We start from the raw sequence: 20,416 nt of genomic DNA, 5'->3' as shown, positions 1-20,416 counted from the left end.
ATTCAGTTTCTACAGAAGATCTTGAACGTAATACTTTGAAGATAGTCTTCCATTCACCATCAGTCTTAAGAATTTAAAATGATCAATTCCACTGACCCTTTAATCAGACCGGGACAATAAAATTTTGCTTTTACAAGATTTCCATGTCAGAAACTGTATGCATTGCATTCTGTTGTAGTTAAGTGTTAATCTGTTCTTTCATGTACTATTGTTACGGACTGCCTTGTTAGCTATATTATTTATATTATATTCCATGCCTTTCACAATAACACTTGTGTTATCTATAAAGAGAACAGAAGAAAAGCAATGGACACAGAACGGAACTCTGTGACACCCCTCACTTTGTATAACTCCAGTCAGATGCAGACCTTTCCTCTATTTGTCAATGCTGGAGGATAATCTGCTTCGTACTCTTCAAATATGAAATGACCATTGTTGAGCATTTTCCATAATGCCATAAATGCCAACATATGCAGAAGTATTGCATGATCCACACTCAAATGCTTTTGTTAAATTGAGGAAAATACTTACTGTTATCAACATATTGTTTAGTTCTGATAGTGCAATAACTTTGAGCAATGATCATCAATTTTGTAAACATGCAAACACAAGTAATTAACATACGTATACCATGTCATCTGCACAGACGGTAAACAAAACAGTGTTCTGAATGATTTGACTGTGGGGTTTCTGCTGTTTGTCTAAATGATAATGATTTACCATTTAATTTGAAATGAGAAACAAGTTCTTTTTGCGGACAATAGAACTGTTCATTCACGAATATCGTGGTTCAAATCCCCAACCAGTAAAATCCCAGGATTTTCATGCTTGCCCTAGACTGCATAAAACAAATGCCAGGATAATTACTTTGAATAGGACATAGCCAATTTACTTCTTATCCTTTCCTAATCTGAGTATGTGCTGTTTCTCTAAAGTGCCTGTTGTCAGTGAGGCATGTCATCCTAATCTTCTTCCTTCTTCTCTTCACTTCAAGCATAACTATAAATACCTATTATTGGGGCTAGGTCATAGTTACTTCTCTATGATTAAGAGTGAAACTGATTCCTGAGAACGAATTACAAATCTGTTCAGGTATTATCTTAAATGTGTCAGATGTGGTTGACATTGTGTTTTTGGTCAATATGCCCCTGCAAGCATTAGAGGGTTGCTATAGTAGGAAAAGTAAGTTTTTCTCTTTTTGCAGTACTGTTGAGTAATGTCTGTTTTTTTTCCTTTTCTTTTTGTTAAGAATGTAAACATCCTGTCATTTAATGAGCCAATAATTAGTACAATGAAGCTACGATTTCCATAGTTAAAATTTTGTGATCCATACTACCAAACACATTCAACAGGTCACTGAAGGTGCTACGTGTTTTCCTTGTTTGGATTCGTCATAACTACATTAGTGAGATCAAATCATATTTTCGACAGTATACTATTACCTCAATGGTTTTGGAGAAGACTGAAAGACATAGATGCATTCACAATAAGAATTTTTTTCAAAATGTGTTGCTACTCTATACTTCAGTACTTCATAAAGTACACCAAGTCATTGACTGACTGTAAAATGCTCAAAGAAGGTCATATCAAGTCAGTGCAACAGTGCAGTACATCATTAAGCACACTTACTACAACTTAATGATTTCTGCTGGTGGATAATGCAACCAGCTGCCACAAATACTTTTGATTTTAAATACATGTTATTTCAATGCCATAACTGGTTTTACATTATCAAGTGCCTCTTCAGATGGCTAATGTTTCCGATTAAATTAATGCCTTCATCAGCAGTACGTTTTCTGCTCCTGCACTACACAAAAATATTTAACACAGCATGACAACATGCTTCTATTGAAAATCAGAGACATTAGCCATCTGTAGATGAGCATGATAGCCAGAAAATGGTTATGAGATTGAAATATAGTACATTTAAAAGTAATTGTGGCTGTTTGCACTATTCACCAACAATCCTTAAAGGCTGCCAAATTCACAAGATTCAGCAGGGATAAAATAAAATTGATTATTGCTGTAATCATTTTAGTGAGTTTTTCTTTGAAGCTGATATCCCTTAGTAATATACAAGATGTTTTCCACAGTAAATATACCATTTACACTTCTCTCCTGTATCCATAATTGCACTGAAAATATTAATTCACTGGATATGGTGGTCACTAATTTTAAATTATTTTTTATTTCTCATGACTGCAAATAGGTAACAGTATCTTAGTTTTCTTACTTTCTTTTTTCCATTTCAATAATGTATCAAACAATTTCTTTTACTTTTGCAAATTTTTGTCATGCAAGGAGCTGCTTTTCAGTTTCTTTTATGACATGGAGGATGTCACAGTACCGACTGTAGTGCAGCCTCAATTACTAATTCTTAGTACTCTGAATTTGGTACCATCGCCCACCTGACAAACAGTACTTTGATCCAAGATGTGGAAATCCTTCTTCCTCAGTTACCCCTTTATGGTCTGCGAGGAAAACAATACTGAAAGTGCTGATGAAACACATTTAAGAAGGAATTGCATTTCCTGTTTACATTTTTCACTTCTTGTTACTGCTCTCTCTTTATGGTGTGTCTAAATATTATGATATATTATTATGAGAAGGGAAGTTGCTAGCGTATAGCGGAGATGCTGAGTAGCAGGTAGGCACAACAAAAGAACTCTCACAATGCCTAACTGCAACTCAGCATCTCTGCTATATGGTGAGTAGCAACTTTCCTCCTCACAATACTTTTACATTCCATCCTGGATTTTCCATTATTATGATACATTTACTGTTTACAATTCTGTTATACAGTATGCAACCTTTAGTGGCTCAGTCCAACTTGATGGAACACATCATTGTAACTACTTGAACATAATAATTAGACAAACTATTTATCATCATGTTAATATAAGTGACTAGACAGTTGTACCTAAGGAACAGTTGTTGATGGCTTGGATTATCCCACTGTATGTTATTAGTGTGAATGAACTAAAGCTACATATCAATGATTACATATGTTCACAATGATTAGTTAATTACAAAGCCTCATTCCATATTTGTTAGAATAATTAATTAATAAGAAAACTTTACTCTATAGCTCTTCAAATAAACAAGGTAATGACAGTCCAAACTACAGTTTTGTTATCCAACAGATACAACAGAAAAAGGATGCTCTCAGCACATGAATTGTTTATAACACTACTGCCTTGTCCCGAAACTTCGCCTTCCTTAATTTCCATTTACAACATAGATAAGATAAGAATGTAACTTCCAGAGTTATGGTTAAACTGCATGGTTTTTTTTTTTTTTTTTTTTTTTTTTTTTGTTAATTCTTGCAACTCTTTCTTACTATACATTACATCGATTAGAGAAAAACAAAAAACAGCCTAAAGACAACTGTAAGGTAGGCCTACTGGCTAGGTGGGTCAGTATTTAACTAGAGATGTGTTCTTGTACTCTTCTGACAGACAAAGACAGCATGATAGCAGTATCATAATAATTAAAAAATATGTAAACACATCTGCTTAGTGGGCACAAAGAACTGGTAGAATGGGATTGAGGTACTTCACTTACAGCAGTAGTTTTATTCTACTGGTAAATTAAGTGGAAGTTATTGCCCAGATATAGCTTCACTTCCACATTTACCAATGGTGACTGAAACAAAGCAAGACATACTTCACATCAACTTTTCACACCAATACCTGATGGCACCTACAGTACCCATAAACAAAATTGTCAGCTTTCCATCCACTGATGTTACAAGCTAACGAGGGTAACACTGTCCCAATAAATTTGTATGTCAATACCCAGGCCTCTGTATCACTGCCACAGATGTCAGACTTTCAGAGAGCACTGTGGAAATCAATAGTGTGGACTAAAAGCAAATCGCACCAGGATCCAGATACAAGCATGTCTAAACAAATGACAATCTACTGCCTAACATTACAAACATACAAAATGCGCATCAAATGTCAAAAATCCAATATGCTGACTACTGGGGTGTCACAGGAATAAAATTAACCACATAATGGGTGACATAACTTGTGGAGTTACTCAACGATCATTAAGGAGCTTATTCTTGTTCTCGATATACACAAATGATCTTCCAATTACTTTAAAGGATAGAATTGGAAGGAGAATCAGCTTTGGCTGTATTTTGTTGTTTTATTGTCAGCAAAATGCGTTTTCAGTCACTTAGTGACCATCCTCAGTGCTATAATATACAATTAAAATTGGATGGTCACTAAGTGACTGAAAATTGATTTTGCTGACAATAAAACAACAAAATACGGCCAATGCTGATTCTCCTTCCAATTCTATCCACTATTTGGTCGTGGTGCACACATCACTCCATTGATGGCACAATAATATTAATCAATGGTACAAACTCAGCCTTACCAGACTTGAGTCAAATGATAGCTAAACTGACCTACAACTGATTCACAGTACAGAGTTTAAGAACTAATCTCACAAAGACCAGTATTACACAATTTCAAACAAGCAAAAGTGACCAGCTAGCATCAGAAACTGACATTAGTGGTCATACACTAAACAAAACTCTTGTGTAAGCTCCCTAGGAGTTCAGCTAGACAACAAGTTAAAGAGGAATACCACATGAATAAAATAATCAAGAACCTTCGTTCACAATATTTTGTCCTTAGAAATGTCTCTCAATCTGTGTCGCCCTAATGACAAGAGTGTTGGCTTCTTTTGCATTTTTTTCACTCCTTGTTGTCTCACGAACTTTTTTATTTATTCAGTGGAAGTTAGAAGCAAGAATATTGATCCAAATGGATAACCTTGGAGAGGCCTTTTTTTAAAGCACTACACTACTCTTACTTCCAGGTACAGTTACTCCTTAATGATTTTTTTTCTGGCAACAGAAACAGTTTAAGCTGCATTAAAATGTCAGCAGTTGAAACCAAAGAAAATAAATTTTCATGTAGACTTTATATCCTTGTCGATGTTTAGATCAAATTGACTTTGGCATAAAGGTATTTCACAAGCCTCCAACCAAACATAAATTAAAAAATCAGGACTCCTAATCAATTCAAAAGAAAAGTAAAAATACACCTCATTACCCACTTCCACCCAACATCAACACTCGAAGATTGAAAAATTCTTTTAGCTGTACGGCAATTAGCAGTGTACATTGTAATGCTTTATGACAAGTAGTAATGTGTGAATACTGTAAACAAGACACTGTGTTTACAGATGCACATAACTATTTCCTTTGAAAAATATCATTGTAAGCAACTACATATTAAGCTACCACTAGCAGGTAATATAAATAAGAAAGCATCAATTTTTTTTAGAGTATGAACTTTGTTCTTAATTTACTTGCTTCAATTTAGCTGGCACAAGCATAATTGGCACTACAAAGTATAGTGATAGTTTATTGTTAATACAGCGCTGAGACAAAGTTTGTATGATTTGCATGTTTTTTGTTAATATGTACTTTGACTTACTCCACTTCCCTGGATGTTCTGCTTCATGCAATCTTAGAATCTGCAGAGTATGATTACGGACTGAATGGAAGTTGAGGAGAGGTGGAGGAGGGGGAATGAAACAATTGGGATTCAAAAGTCAAAAGAACATGAGAGAAGAAACAAATTTAACAACTTGGCAGTAAGAGCCCACTTATCTGCATGACGCTGCACCCTGTATGGTCTGGATGGAAAGATATCATACAGCAACTGTATCTGCTACTGAGGTAAAATGGCCCACAACTGTTGCAATGGATTCTTGATATCCTAACTACTGGCACTGGGACAATGTTGACGTCCAAGCTGGTTGCACATACATGTTCTATTGGGAACAGATCTGGAGATCCTGCTGGCCACAGGAGTACCACATCATATCACAAACAGTTCATACAGACATGTGTCACATGTCAAGGAGCATTGTCCTGTTGAAAAATGACACCACAATACTTGCGCATGAAAGGCAACATATGAGGTCGCAAGGTAACTATAATGTACTATTGTGCTGTCAATATTTCCTTCGAACACTACCAGCCATGACCTGAGGTCATACTTGGTGGCTCCTCACACCACGACATGAGGGTAACACCGTGTGCTTCTCCACACCATTGGAAGAATGGGGCCCTCCTCAGCTTGCCACCATACTTGCAGACGATGGTCATCCAGGGTAATGCAGAACTGTGATCCACTGCTGAACACAATGTCATGTCATTCATCAGTAGTCTATGCTTCCTAGTCATAGTACCATTCCAGACAGAGTTGTTTGTGTTGTGGTGTTAATGGCAGCCGACACACGGGATGCTAATTCTCTAATCCAGATGCTGCTAGTCTCCAACCAATGGTGCAGGATGACACAGAATGTTGCTGAGAGTACTTGTTCTCTGATGACAGGTGCAGATGTGAAGCAGTTATGATGTACTTGATAAACAATATGGTGACCCCTCTTGTGGTGGTCAGACATGGTCGACCAGAACCTTGACAATGAGCATGCCTGTGCTCATGTTCCCATGCAGTTGAACATCAGCCCATTGTTACCTCAGATCTCACAAATCTGGATAACGCAAAATTTGTCTAGCCAGCCACAACTAGATCTCTTTTAAACTATATTAGGAACTGATAATGCTGTCTCATTTGAGTACACAACACGTCCTTGTCCTTGGAAGTGAGTGCTCGACAATTGATGCTGCCCACATCCCTTACATACCCTACCAGGCCCGGTAAAAATACTAAGAAAAACACTAATGCACTGTGGCAGCCGTTTTACCTATCACAAAGAATCACAACTCTAATCATTTACATACCTGGCAATGGTACATACATGCACAAAGTTATACTGACATCCAACCATGTCTTCTGGATGCTTCACTTTTTTTGTCAGATGGTGTATTTCTGGTCTTTAAGTATGGATCTGCGGTTCCAAAATACAGAGATTCATTACTGATAAATTTATGCAGCTGTTGTGCCAATCAAAATCTGTATATATGATATGTGTGGCCTTTCTCTCTTCAGTAACCTTAATTTATTTCAACTATTTAAATACACATAAGTTTATGCTAGCATTTAATGATGTATCAAAGCAAGATCGATAGATATAGAACCCAGATTAATTCTGGAAAACAAACGTCAAGGTAGTGCCAATGATTTTCTGGAACAACTAAATTAGTATTTCACTGATAATTCAGAATCACTAAGTTATAATGGAATCATTAAATTATGAATGACAGATAGCCTAGCTCATATTGAATCAAAATTAAACAATTAAAAATGGAGCATATTAACATGAAAGTTTTAATTACAATTCAAAAAACATATTTGAATAGTGTTTTAGGTAACTGCCAACTTATCATAAAAATAATTTCTTTCTCCAGTAGGTAACCCGTCTGCAAAATACCTTTGATGGTTGTGTATCAAGTATGCTGAGGGCAGATAGGTTTGTACAGAATGTATGTTGGTATATGGGAGACACTTGTACCACGTTCACAATAAAATGATATTCTGTCTACGACAAAATTTACAAATCACAAAGCACAAGATCCACACCTGTTGCATATGGTATCATTAGAAACATCAGTGGAACACTGCTACAGAAACATGCAGAACAGAAGATGTTAAAACATAGGCACACAAAGCTAATGGCACTTTCATCAAATTATTCACATTACGGAGAAGCAATAGTACCTTCAGTACCATTGTGAAACCTGTGATCGTCTATGAATGTGAAATATGGAGCATCATCAAATATATCATGCACAAATTACAAGTGTTTATAGTTGGTTATCTTTGGCAGTATTGGTACATTAGTTTCAAATAATTTAGCTGGGTCAGATTCAAGTGAAGACTGATGAGACTATTAAACAAATACTAACCAGTTTAGAAATAAGAGAAAATGGGCCGCAAGAAAATACTGTTAAGATCAAACTATGGTGTTACAAAAAGTGATGAACACTCCTGAACATCGCAAAACGCAGCGCCATAATGACAAATTACCAGTAGTGTGGTAAAACTTACTGATATTAAGAATTTAGCTAAGAACTGAGCCCTCTAGAGATCTTATATCAGAAGCGTCTATAATTAATAACATTCTCATCTGGAATGATTCGTTTGCTACCAAGATCATAGGGAGTAAGCAATGCTTATATGGCAGTAACTGGCATTTCTGTCACATTGTTATCTACTAAACCATCCATTTTTCATCGCAATCAATGACAACAACTGCAGAGGGCTTGTAACTTGAAATAATAAACTCAAGACCACATTGTTTAATAGTCGGAGTGCAGCAAATATGCAAACTATTATGGAGTTTTTATTTCAGGAGTAAAAATGAGCGTACATTTGTTAGTTTATAAAATAGTTTTACCTCTCCTTTGGCATACTCTCTCAGAAGCTGGCTTCGTCTGCGAATGTACAAAGTTCCTGTAAAAATCAAAACATTATATCAGTCCTAGATCGTTAGCAGTCTTCTGTGTAAACTCCAAAAACATTTGATATGTTTGTGTTTCTACTGATTCACGAATTGACAGCTCTGCTGGTGCCGTCCCCCCAACAGTGAAACTTTTCATAACCAAGGTTAGAATTTCAGGGATTGTCTACAGCAATTAAATTTGGAGTGTAAGACACATACTAAAGTTTGGATGATTAGGCGCTCGATGAGCATTATACTTTGCATCCAAAGCAAACACCTGCTGTTGCCACACGCCAGCCATTATTTTGATGTTGTAGAATGTCAACTTTTCGGTTATACGAGTGTCAAATGAGAGTGGAAAATCAAAACCATTTTCAATAATATTATTCTATACATACGCGACAAAATGTGAGTGTTATAATATAGTTATTATATGTAAAGAAACTGAAGGAATATTGTTTTCGAAAATAAGTATAGAACTTGAGTTTGGTAGCTATCTCCACCATATTTCTCCCCGCCCATGGATGCTTATTTCCGTTGATTCTGTCAAGGAGAGGAGATACGTGCAGTGCAGTGAAAATGCAAGCTATTAAATGTGTTGTTGTTGGTGATGGGTAAGTTGTTGTGGTACTATTACTTAAAATAGAAGTTTAAGACTTCTGTTGATTCATTGCGGCTTATTTATGGTACTACATGCACCACTCGTCGACTAGACATCGCCGATGTTGGTGTTAAAGCAGTTGCTATGGTCGTGTTATATTTTGTGTGCTTTTGGTATTAATCATACTGTGGAGACTATCTGTTTATTTGAGAATAAGTACATTTTCATTCTCAGGAAGAGTATTTTGCTATCAGTTGCCCATTATTTTGACCTGTATTGTAAAAATCAACACAAAATTGGTCTGTATAAAAACTATTGTAATACGGACTAACATCAGAAACTGAACTCTTAAGGCAACTGTCTTAACACTTAGTTGATGCATGCTGTTAACCATCTGATAATTATCCTACAAGTAGTGACTTGGCGACTGGACGGTTTCAGGAACATTTTTCTTCGTGCAACATGGATGTTTTACAACATAATAGTAAAAATATGTATTTAAGGAATTTAGGATGTGACGTCATGTCTCAAGAAGCGATTAGCAGATTTTTGCATAGAATCTGTGTATCTTATAGCTAGAACAGATATTTATGCCGCTGATTTCAATATGGAATAAGTTTTTGCACTGACCAGTAGTTCTCGTTTCTTTTCTTTTGAGAAGTGATTACAGAGTAACATTACATTCTGCTATTTAAGGATATCACAGCGAATGGCATTAAGCAATGACAAGTTTCTAGTTGCATAATATGTTATAGTCCCATAATTGGTTCTAGTCCATTGGCTTATAATTTTATAGTATAGATCAATTTGCTAGTTTACTACTTTGCCGACTAAATGTATTAAGAGAGGTTCAGGAAGCTACAGGTTGTTGGAAGTGGCAATTTCTTTAGTTTTTTTAAATGGCTTTCTCTCACTTCTAGAAGGGAAAGTCGTACCATATTTGATTAATTTACGTACAGATGCAATCCAGTTTCATCCTAAATGGGAAATACCAAATAAAATCACATTTACCTCATGAAATGGTGTAGTTACAGTGACATGGCAGTTTTCTCTTCAGCACTGGAATTTTTTACCTGTTCGATTTGATTTTTGTGTTGTTACCGTAGCTTGTTTGTAAACCGTTCACCACCGCGTTGCCAAATAGAATGCTGCTACTTCAGACAAGTACATCGATGCTGAAATATCTCATTTTAATGCCATATGTAGACTTTATCATACAGTAGGCTTTACCTCAGCTGGTTTCATTCGTTGTTTACTTTATATTAAAAGTGCTTTCTAAATTGTTATACAAAGGAATATTTAAAAACTGGTAATCTCGCAGCCGTGGCGCAGTTCTAACTGAACTTGAAGTGTGTACCGGTAGTATGAAACCAGTAGATTATTTTCAACTGCTGTAGTTACATAATGTTATCCCGATATATTGTCAGAGCATAGCAGCTAACAAAATCTTTTAATTCACAGGAAGACATTTAGTAACACCGTGAACAAAGCGTCATCACAAAGACGCTTACTGTTATCTGTATTGGATGTCAGTTACAGGAGCCAGAAAACACTGAATGTAGATCTTGGTCTCGTAATTACAGTTTCCTACATTAACCAAACGGGTAAGATGAGTATTAATCGCCTTCCCAGGATATAAGATCTCGACAATTTAAGTTCAAACCTTGGTTTCGACGTGTCAACGAACACTTGGTCGAACTGGAACCTAGTCTTAGGGATGAGGAAGCGGAGTTGAGATTTCTGTGCTGATGTTGGAGTGACAGGTACCGCAGCTTCTGCTTGTACGCCCAGCCTTGGACTGCGGCTGCACACCTGTAAGAGCCGGCTGCGGCCGTCGCCAGGAATTGGGTCAGTCCGAGGGATGCTCATTTTTCCCTTCCGCCAAATCGATTGTGCCAGAAGCGGCCAGATCCACGTGCTACCGCCCCCTCATCTCATTGTACACCCCCCTCCCACCATCGGCCCGATGTGGTACCCTTCCCCGGATTTAAAGCCAATCGTTTCTTACTGCCAGCCCAAAATTTCATAGTAGTCGTTTTCGTGATAGCGGATATTTCGTAAACTTTTCATTTGTTTTGGTTTTTAAAATTCGGTATTTAGGACTGATTTAATTGTACTAAATTTCTTCCGTTATCGTTCCCGATTCTAGGCTACAGTCGACATCGTTGCTGTGGAACGGTGGTATATCTAACAAGGAAAACTCCCCATCGCACTCTCCGTCCCTTCCTCTGATATAGTGGTAAGATGGCCCAGTGGATAGCCCGTCAGAAACTCAACACAGATCAAGCATGAAAACGGGAAGAAGGTGCAATGAACTGTAGGGAAAAAAGCAAAATTGAAAAAGTGAACGGCCCAAGCACAAGATGTGCAACATCGAGCAAATGAAAGTCGCCATGGCGTCACGCTGTTGGACTGCGAAGGGGGAGATCTGTGTTCAGAACTCTCTCTCTCTCTCTCTCTCTCTCTCTCTCTCTCTCTCTCTCTCTACAAAATAGCGAACATTCCGTCCTTCATTGGCGTGTCTGCTCACTGTATTAAAATTGGTCTGTGTCGAGGTGCAACGTCTGTTTGCAACAGCGAGTTGTAAGGAAGGGACCTCCAGACGTATGTACATCCTGTTTTTTCTATACGAGTGCCCCATGTTATGAATCTTGCGTTCCGTTTTGTAAGTTTTGACTCTTGAATTCCTTTTATTCATCACATTAACTTGCGACGATAATATATCCTTACACATGACTCATTTTCTGTAACCAGTGTATAGTATGACAATTGCCAAGACTACAGAACGAGAACAGACACGTCAGTGACGGGACGGAAAGTTCATAATTTTGTGAGAAACATGGGGCACGAGGGAGATTTGAACATGGATATCTCCCCTTTGCAGTCCAACACCATGACCACACAACTAAGACGCCGTTCTTGAAGTTTGCTCCATGTTGCAGATATTGAGCTTGGACCGTTCACTTTCCTATTTTGCTTGGGGGGGGATTGGGAAGTTTCTCTTCTAGGGCTTAGGGCTTACTCCGTGCCAGTCTTGTGTAATGACTGTCAGGTAGGGGAAAAAAAATTCCCAAAAAACAAGGCATGATTTTTACATTCAGATAGTTTGTGATTAGCGTAATGCATTTAACAAGCTGAAGGTTTGTTTGAACACTACTAAAATGGATCGGTGAAATGTTCTCTCTCCATTTTGTCAAACACTAAATCCTCCGATACGTCTTCACTAACATATACGAAGTGCCGTGTACGACCGAAAATACGTAGATTATTCTAGGAACAGTTTTTTCATTTGTCTAGTACATCCGCACAAACTTCCGCATCTGAAGTCTTATATTTACTGCATAAATAAAATTGCGTAAATTAAACAAGGAACAGAAGGTAATTGGAGTGTACACATTATGTGGTAAACATGCTTCATTGGCTTGACATAAGAACATTTTCAACGGAAAAATGATTTATAAGTGTGACCGTTGACTGACCTCCAGTAAGGTTAGCGCGAAAATTAAAAGCTTTCAGTTAAGTTTTGATGACTAAGTGTAATGTGAACACCATCAGACCGAGGTTAGTGCCGCAGCAATATGAGATGAGTTTGTGCTTTGTCTCTAATGACGTTGTCTTCGGTTGGTTTCCTTTGGACGCATACATTACTGTTAATTTCTGTGGGTTTTTTTCTAGGAATGAAAAACAGTGCGTAGCTAGAAAGGCGTCCCATCCGGGCACCAGTTCAGATGATGATGATGATGATGATGATGATGATGATGATGGAATCGAACCCGGGACTCCGTGTTCGGGAAGCGAATAGAAAAATATTTGATGTTGAGCCTTAAAAGGCGCCGTGTAATTGAAATCAACTGCATTATGACTCGTTACAACATTCCATGTTGCTTTTATAATCGATCCTGCCTAGAATAATCTACCACTAAAGTGCAGGGAAGGGGGTTCTTGCATGGTAACACATCGCGGATGGAGCAAGGATGGAATGACTGCTTAAATGCCTCAGCACTTGCTGTATACAGTGTACTTTTATCTGCGCGATTCGCACGGGAGCGATAGGTAGGAGATTGAAGAATATTCACGTAATACTTTCTCTTGATACTTTAAGGACGCTTACGTGGGGTAGTTGGCGCTAACTACTGGTTTTTTTTTCTATTTAGGTTTTTCGTTTCTGTGACGCTCTCCCATAAATCACGAAAAATTGATGACCATTTGTGCCCGCCCTTCTTTGTACGCATTCATTGTTACCTGTTACTCCTATCTCGTATGGGTCGCACACACTGAGCAGTATTCTAATAAAGTATTAGTAACAAATGGCTGATAAAAATTCTAATATGGGCTGCACAAATGTTTTGTACGCAGTCTCCTTTGTAGATTGTATTTTCTTAGTGTTCCGCCAATGAACCGAAGTCTGCCACCTGCCTCAACAACGAGACGTTTTGATCTTCCACTTCATGTTCCTACAGATTTATCCCCTTGTATTTGTATTCCGTTGCCTGATTCTGATTGTTAATCACGGATGATGCAGTTTTTTTCTTCTTCCATGTGACGAGTACAATTTTACACCTGTTAAGTTTATAGCGAGTTGCCGGTTTTTACTGCACATTGATAGCTTATCAGTGTCCGATTGAATATTTGTGCAGTTTTTTCAGTTATTTGGTATAGGTTACTGTATCATTTGTGAACAGCCTGAGGTTACTATTCATATTGTATGCCAGGTCATAACTGTGCAACATGAACGAAAAGAGCCAACGCTCGTCCCTGGGACATGGCTTAAATTACTTCTGTGTCTCTTCGTCCACTGGATATTCCTCCCTAAAAAATACTCATTTTAGTCAAAGATTTTGTTTATCGCGCCGTGCAGTCATGCTTTTGTTTATAAACGTTGGTGTGTTGGCTAGTCAAATGGTTGTCAGAAGTAAAGAAGTGTTTCATTTATCTGATTAGTTTGATCTGTGGCTTTTAAAGGTATCCTGTGTGAAAAGCTCTGATCTGTGGCTTTTAAAGACGTCCCGTGAGAAAATCGCAAGTTGGGTTCGCAAGACATTGTGTTAATGCTAGCTGCACCACGACTCTGCGTGCCTTTGCTTTGCCTTTGAACCAATCCGATCACCAGTTTCCGCCGCTTCGTAACAGGCCGACGTCTCGTATTCTGTTCGCGGAGTGGGTAGTGGCCGGCCAGTAAGGTGTTGCTTCGATCATCTTGTCGTATCCCGAGAGGGAGTGAAGATGCTGTTGATTAACAACCGTTGCACTCGCAGAGCTGCTGATCACGTTGACAGCTTGCAGGTCTCCCACTGCAAGAAAGCTTACTAGCTAACTAGGGTGATCAGGAATGCGGAGCAAATCTCAAGGAACTCATATCCAATGAAACTGTGGGTAAAAAGGCTTAAAAAGGACTATTACCCTTGGCACTACTGAACGGCGTTTAACTAACTTCAGGTTTGATGCTAATGTACTCGGCGGCTCTCCCGCAAATTCCAGTATATCTTCTGCTCGATGCTCTTATCTGACATACTTTGATGGTTCTAAGTTCGTAGCCCGGCGCCGACCGTCACAGAGGTAGCGTCCCCTGACGACTACCCGACTGTGTTCGTTTCTCTGGGCGGCGCCTTTTTTGTAAAGTTTGCTATCCTTCTGGACGCTTTCATATGACATACGTCCCTCGCATGTGTGTGATATTACCGTATTGGGAACGGATAAAGAGGGAAAGGTCACGATCACGCGCTGATTGCGGAATTCTCGAGTCATGAGTTGCCTGTCCTCTGACCGCTCCGAGTGTACATAAACTGTGTCCCGCCGGGCGCTAGTTTGTCTCGCTCTGAGCAGGCGATTGTGCAAACGCGTCCGTTGCCTGTTCCCTACATCTCAAGCTACTACACGAGTTCAATGTTCTGTTCCAACTTGAATACTGATATTTGCAGCTGGTTCCTAGGTTTGGAATGTACAAACATTTTTCGCTTCCGTTCAAATTCATGACGCTCAGTCTTGTTTAACTGTGATGAACATTGTATTTGTTTACTGCCCATGGCATACTCGCTACCGTGCCGTTGGTAAAATATCAAAGGCGCAGAGAAAAAGAACAGCCCGCAGGCCAAAATTTCCATAAAAATCTATGAATATGCAGGTCACTGAAGACAGCTTGCCGTCGTTGATCTGTACGCCAATGGCAACAAAGTAGCAATTGGCCGACAGTTACAGCAATCCTGTTAGTGTGGGCTTCAACAGTAGCCTGGACTTCTATTGAATCCTACACACTGCTTTATTTCATCTGATAAACGTTTCCTCTACGGGTACTATGCCGTGACTGTGTGTTTCCATTTAATGCTTTTGGCCAATGAGTCACCATCGTTCGTTTCACCTTGGGGGTGAGTCTGTGGCCCGCTGAAATTGGTCTCTCATGCCACTACAGGTTGGAAAATATGCCAACGGGTCCTTGTTCATGCCCAGTTATAGCTGCGGTCAGGTCTTAACTTTACATGGTATCGGATCTCAACACCACTTTCGTGTTGCTTGTACGCCCTTCATTTGCAACATGTGTTAATGGTATTTACGTGAATTCACTTCGATCTACTTCTCATATGGGTTTATATTGTTGTAAGTTCTTGTCGTGTTTTATTAACAGCACAAGAAAATCATAAGTGGATGTGCCAGGGAAAAGCGAAGGGGGGAGGTGGAGGAGGTAGGATTACGTTGAAGTCTCACGTAGCACAGAATTATTCAAACGAAGGCTGTAGTCAGGCCAAATTATCTAATCTTTCAGATAGACAAACTGTTTTGGACACCACGGATTAGATGTCGGATGACAGTACACGGGTACTCATTCATTTCCGTAAGAAATAAAGTAATTGCTAAACAGCTGCGGTCTCATGTCATAGGAGCGTCGCTTCTGAGATCTGTTGAGACAAGTACTCGTTTAGTGTAAATAAAATATCTGAATTTCCAAGAAATAAGTTTTCTCGAATAAAGGTGTCGGCACTAAGGTGGAGAAAGAATTTCCTTTTTGTCCCCGTTCGTAGCAACACGGTATTGCGTCAGAAAGAGGAAAATGTGGAAAAGTGTGTAATCACGCTTGCAGGTGTCTCAACTGTTTGACATTCACTGCTATTTGAAGGCCCCCTCAAGACTTTTCCACAAGGTCTCCAGCTCTATGAGCCGACGTTGCTACTACAGGTATTTGATGCCACCTGACCGCCTTCCATTACTTATTTCGAATTTTTCTTATCTCTTGGATTCCACCTAAGGACATCTTTGATCCATCTACTATTCACTCACCTGGCTATAGGTGCAGCCCGGCTTTATTTTCTTTGTCTTCTGCTCCGAGCTCGTCTCTGAGGCGTTTGTTTGTTTCCTGTCTCTCCCTGAAATTATCAACACTCTTCTCCCCATTACTGAGCAACCCTCAGTTCTGGATGGTTTTGTCATTTCTAGCCCATGTCTCACAGTCACAGCATACACGGATTGTAAAGTTCTCGTTTCAGACGCATCAAAATCTGTGTTTTTAAAAGTCTGTTTGCCAAAAGCACACTAGGCCGTTTCTACTTTGCTGTTGCTCTTGCTGTCAATCCAGTCGTCTTCGACTGTGCTAAATGCAATAACTCGACTGCCTTTGACTTCTGTTATTTTATACAGTTTTGTTTTATATATGTTGGTCATACATTGTCTTAATCTTAATGATTTTGAGTACTCCTAACTATTAAGATCTTTCATTAGTTGTTGAGGTCTACCTGCAGTGTCATCAGCAAAATGAAGATGGTTGAGGTATGTTCCGTGGGCATGTATTCCTTCATTTTCCCATTTTAAAGATCTAAAAACTTCGGCTAGGACTGGTAAAAAGTTTTGATACGGAATTCCCTAGCCTAATACCAAGCGAGGTGCTGCAGTGGTCTACTGGTCTGATATTCGAAAGGACGACATTTTCATTCGATGACTAGTCATCCAAGTTGTGGATTTTCATGGTTTCCCTAAATCGGTTAAGAAAAATCCTAGGACGGTCCCTGAGAAAAGGACAGGTTTGGTTTTTCTCCCTGTCTTCCCCCAAACCGAGCTTTTACTGTCTAATGTCCTTGTCGTACACTAATCTTTTCTCCGCACTTTCCTAAGTTACCTTTCAATTCTAAAGTTCTGATTATCCTCATGTCGAGTGATGGAAACTGAAGCATTGGCGTATATAATTTTCAGTAGGCTAATTTAGGATGAATCACTGCCTTGTTTCTCATGGGCTGTCAGCACTGATTTCTTGAAACTGAGTCAGAAGCTTTCGGAAAGTCCGTGAATCTGTCAACGCAGTAACTGATAACGAGTGTTCCGTTCTAAAATTTGGTTCGTTACTTGCAAGTAACCCAGTGTGCTGTATCCGCTTATAAAGTCATCTTGTTACTTTGCATGATTAAAATAGAACGTTTTTATATGTTTCAGCCCGTAGCTAAAACCATTACTGGTTGGAAAGCAGAGGGACCGTTTAAACGTCAGAATTGGCGCACTGGTTGCGACTATAATACTCCCTGCGAAGTGGGTGAAACGTATTTTTTTGTTTTTTTTTTGTTTTCATTTGTGTTACGGATATACCAGAAAAAAAGAAACCGCAGAATACTTTCTCTGGACACACTAAACATTACAGAGAAAGCATTGTTAGTGGTGAAGTTTGCGCGCACTTATAGTCTTAGTCTATTGACAACACGCAGATAGCATAAGGAGTAAAATAAATCTTTCTGTTTAAAGATAGAAAACGCATTTCTCGAGATGACAGACGAAGAAATATCCATTCGTAAATTACTGGTTTCCTTCGCTTTCAAATCTTGGTTTTTCTATGGCGGCCGTAAACTATATGACCGATTATGAATGCAGTTCCCAGCCCCCCACCCGAATAGTGACACGCCTCTTTTTCAAGATACCTTTTAGAATTTACCCAGCACACTCTTCTTAGCGATACCTGACTTTTGACGGAAGTTTACTCAGGGATACAGGAACTTGAAGATGTCTTCATTGTATAGCAGAGCTTTTTTCTTTTTGCTCTCCCGGCTGTTGGGATTAGCTTATGTACTTATAACTTTTATTTATGATTAAAGCTGTGAAACCCTCTGCATTAAGTGAATCGGGTATATCTTTGTTTCATTCGTACTTAAGACGTTCAAAGTAGGTACCTGGTAACTAGAGCAGAGCGCGTTTGGTGCTGCAAGATAAGATATCAGAGGCATTTTGCGTAGACAGGCTTTATCACGAGATAAGAGATGACTCACCAGGCACCAGTCTGTCAGGTACTGTAGCAAATGATATATTACAACTCGTTCGGGAATTGTGTATCTGTTTTTTACGGAATCTGTTAAAGAAAATTGAAACTTCCTGCCATCATCCTGTAGATGGTGGAAATGTCCGTAGATAGTAGTATCGCATAGGCATATAATCCAATGCTAATGTCAGGTTGAAAAAAGTGTTTCAAAGCATTCAAAGTTGATGTGAAGTTGCGGAAGGTAAATTTATGTAGTGAGATCTAGATTGTGTGAAGCTCCCTTTCAACTGCCCAAAAGTAGTTCGTTTATATTGCTGTCGCTGTGCTATATTATGTCATTCATTGGCAGACTCCATTAATAATTTTTATATCATCGCAAAAGGCATTTGTCACGCCACTAGCTGTTGCGGGAAAAAAGAGATAAGAGCCGAATTCCCACAAAGATAGTGTTGCCTATACACTCTTTCGCACTGATAATTAAGTTGCCGTTAGTACCTTCCATGATCGCAGAACAAAAGTAATGTTTCTTTTTAGCAGCCCATTGATTTTGTGCAGCCAGAGGAACTCTGGAGACTTGTGGTTTAGTCAAATGACCAAGCGGCACGCACGCACGCAGGCGCGCGCGTGCCCCCCCCCCCCCCCCCCCCCCCCCCGCCTCCCCACACACACACACAGTGTTCTAGTTAAAATTGCTGTTGAGGTACGTCTACTATGAACTGATTCTGTAGAGTACTTCAGTTTTGGAGGACAGTTAATTGTAGGCGAATTATGTTAACTTTACAGGGACTGTTCGAGATTGATATTCCTGATACGTTCCAGTACAAGGGAAGTGTGCCAGGAAAGTTGAAGCTTTGGCCGACCCTATGGTGATATACCCTCCAGTGCCTCGCTTTATAACTGATCAGTGCATCTCCAAGTGTGGCTATTGTGTAGGAGCGCCTACCTATTATGCCGATGGACAAGGCATCAGAATGTGAGGTAGAGGATTATGTGGCTTCGGAGAGCAGGGCTACGAAATTGGTGCAGCCTGTCTAGACTTCTGCAATTCCTCCTCCTCCTCCTCCTCCTCCTCCTCCTGCCTCTCGTTCTCGGTGTTGTTTCTTTGCGTGAAAAATACTTGGAAGAATCCGCTTGGATGACGGTGAACCAAAAAGCAAAAACCGAAAGGTGTACAAAATGTTAGAGAGATTTGCAAAACTCGTTGCGGCTACCAATAGCACTGAGGGGCATTACGGAGGTCATACGGATATTTGTGTCAAAGGAATGTTATTTTCAATTTTTCGCAAACCTAAGTTCACATCCCTATTTAAGAAATAATGAATTTGCGTCTAAAAGTGCCTCTTGCCAAACAGCGTAAGACTCAACGATACGCCTTTCTCCTCCGTCATATAGAAACACGTCGTAGGCGCAGAGTACCATTTCGAGTGGTTTAAATCGGTTCGCACGAGCGCTTCAACTTTTGAGGCGGAGAAACTAGAGCAACTGGGAAGGTGGCAAACTCATCAAGAAACACACATTTGCCGCTTGTCGAGAACGTTTTTTCTCTAAACGTGATGAGGCCTGTTTCGAAAAAGTTAGGACTGTATGTACACTGAGGTGAGGTAAGTTACGGGATACCTCCTAATATCGTGTCTGACATCTTTTTGCCTGGCGTAGTGCAGGAACTTGACGTGGAATGGGCTCAAAGGTCGTTGGCAGTCCCCTGCAGAAATACTGAGCCATGCTGCTTCTATAGTCGACCAGAATTGCGAAAATACTGCCTGTGCAGGACGTTGTGCACGAACTGACCTCTCGATTATGCCCATAAACGTTCCATGGGACAGAACGTTTTTCAAACCGGTCGCAAAGAATTTTGGCGTGGTGGCATGGCGCATCATTGTGTGGAAACATATCCGTGAGTGGTTGCAAATGGTCTCCACGTAGCCGAACATAACCATTTCCAGTCAATAATCGGGTCAGTTGGACCAGAGGACCCAGACCATTCAATGTGAACACAGCCCACATCATTATGGAGCCACCATCAGCCTGCACAGTGCCTTGTTGGCATCACGAGTCCATGACTACTTGAGGTCTGCGTCACACAATACCCCTACCATCAGCTCTTACTAACTGAAATCGGGACTAATCTGCAAAGGCCACGGTTTTTCAGTCGTCTAGGTCCAACAGATATGGTCACGAGCTCTGGAGAGACGCTGCACACGATATCGTGCTGTTAG

At 39.6% G+C, this 20,416-nt stretch overlaps 2 protein-coding genes across 2 annotated transcripts in view; one reads left to right on the top strand and one right to left on the bottom strand.

Annotated features, from left to right (window-relative positions):
* LOC126457982 (WD repeat-containing protein 13-like) overlaps window positions 1-8,701 on the bottom strand; it is an 89,403-nt gene extending 80,702 nt beyond the window's left edge. Inside the window, exons 1-2 of the mRNA XM_050094743.1 lie at window positions 8,596-8,701; window positions 8,332-8,387 (exon numbers count right to left, since the gene is read on the bottom strand). Of these exons, the coding sequence (XP_049950700.1) occupies window positions 8,332-8,387; window positions 8,596-8,677 (138 nt within the window). The 5' untranslated portion in view covers window positions 8,678-8,701. The remainder of the gene's footprint in view (window positions 1-8,331; window positions 8,388-8,595) is intronic.
* Window positions 8,702-8,872: 171 nt separating this feature from the next.
* LOC126457981 (ras-related protein Rac1) overlaps window positions 8,873-20,416 on the top strand; it is a 98,418-nt gene continuing 86,874 nt past the window's right edge. The window contains exon 1 of the mRNA XM_050094742.1: window positions 8,873-8,990. Within this exon, the coding sequence (XP_049950699.1) occupies window positions 8,956-8,990 (35 nt within the window). The 5' untranslated portion in view covers window positions 8,873-8,955. The remainder of the gene's footprint in view (window positions 8,991-20,416) is intronic.

This window comes from Schistocerca serialis, chromosome 2, assembly GCF_023864345.2.
Source record: "Schistocerca serialis cubense isolate TAMUIC-IGC-003099 chromosome 2, iqSchSeri2.2, whole genome shotgun sequence".
Taxonomy (NCBI): domain Eukaryota; kingdom Metazoa; phylum Arthropoda; class Insecta; order Orthoptera; family Acrididae; genus Schistocerca; species Schistocerca serialis.
The sequence above is the reverse complement of the archived record's forward strand: the minus strand, read 5'-3'. Positions and strand labels throughout refer to the sequence as shown.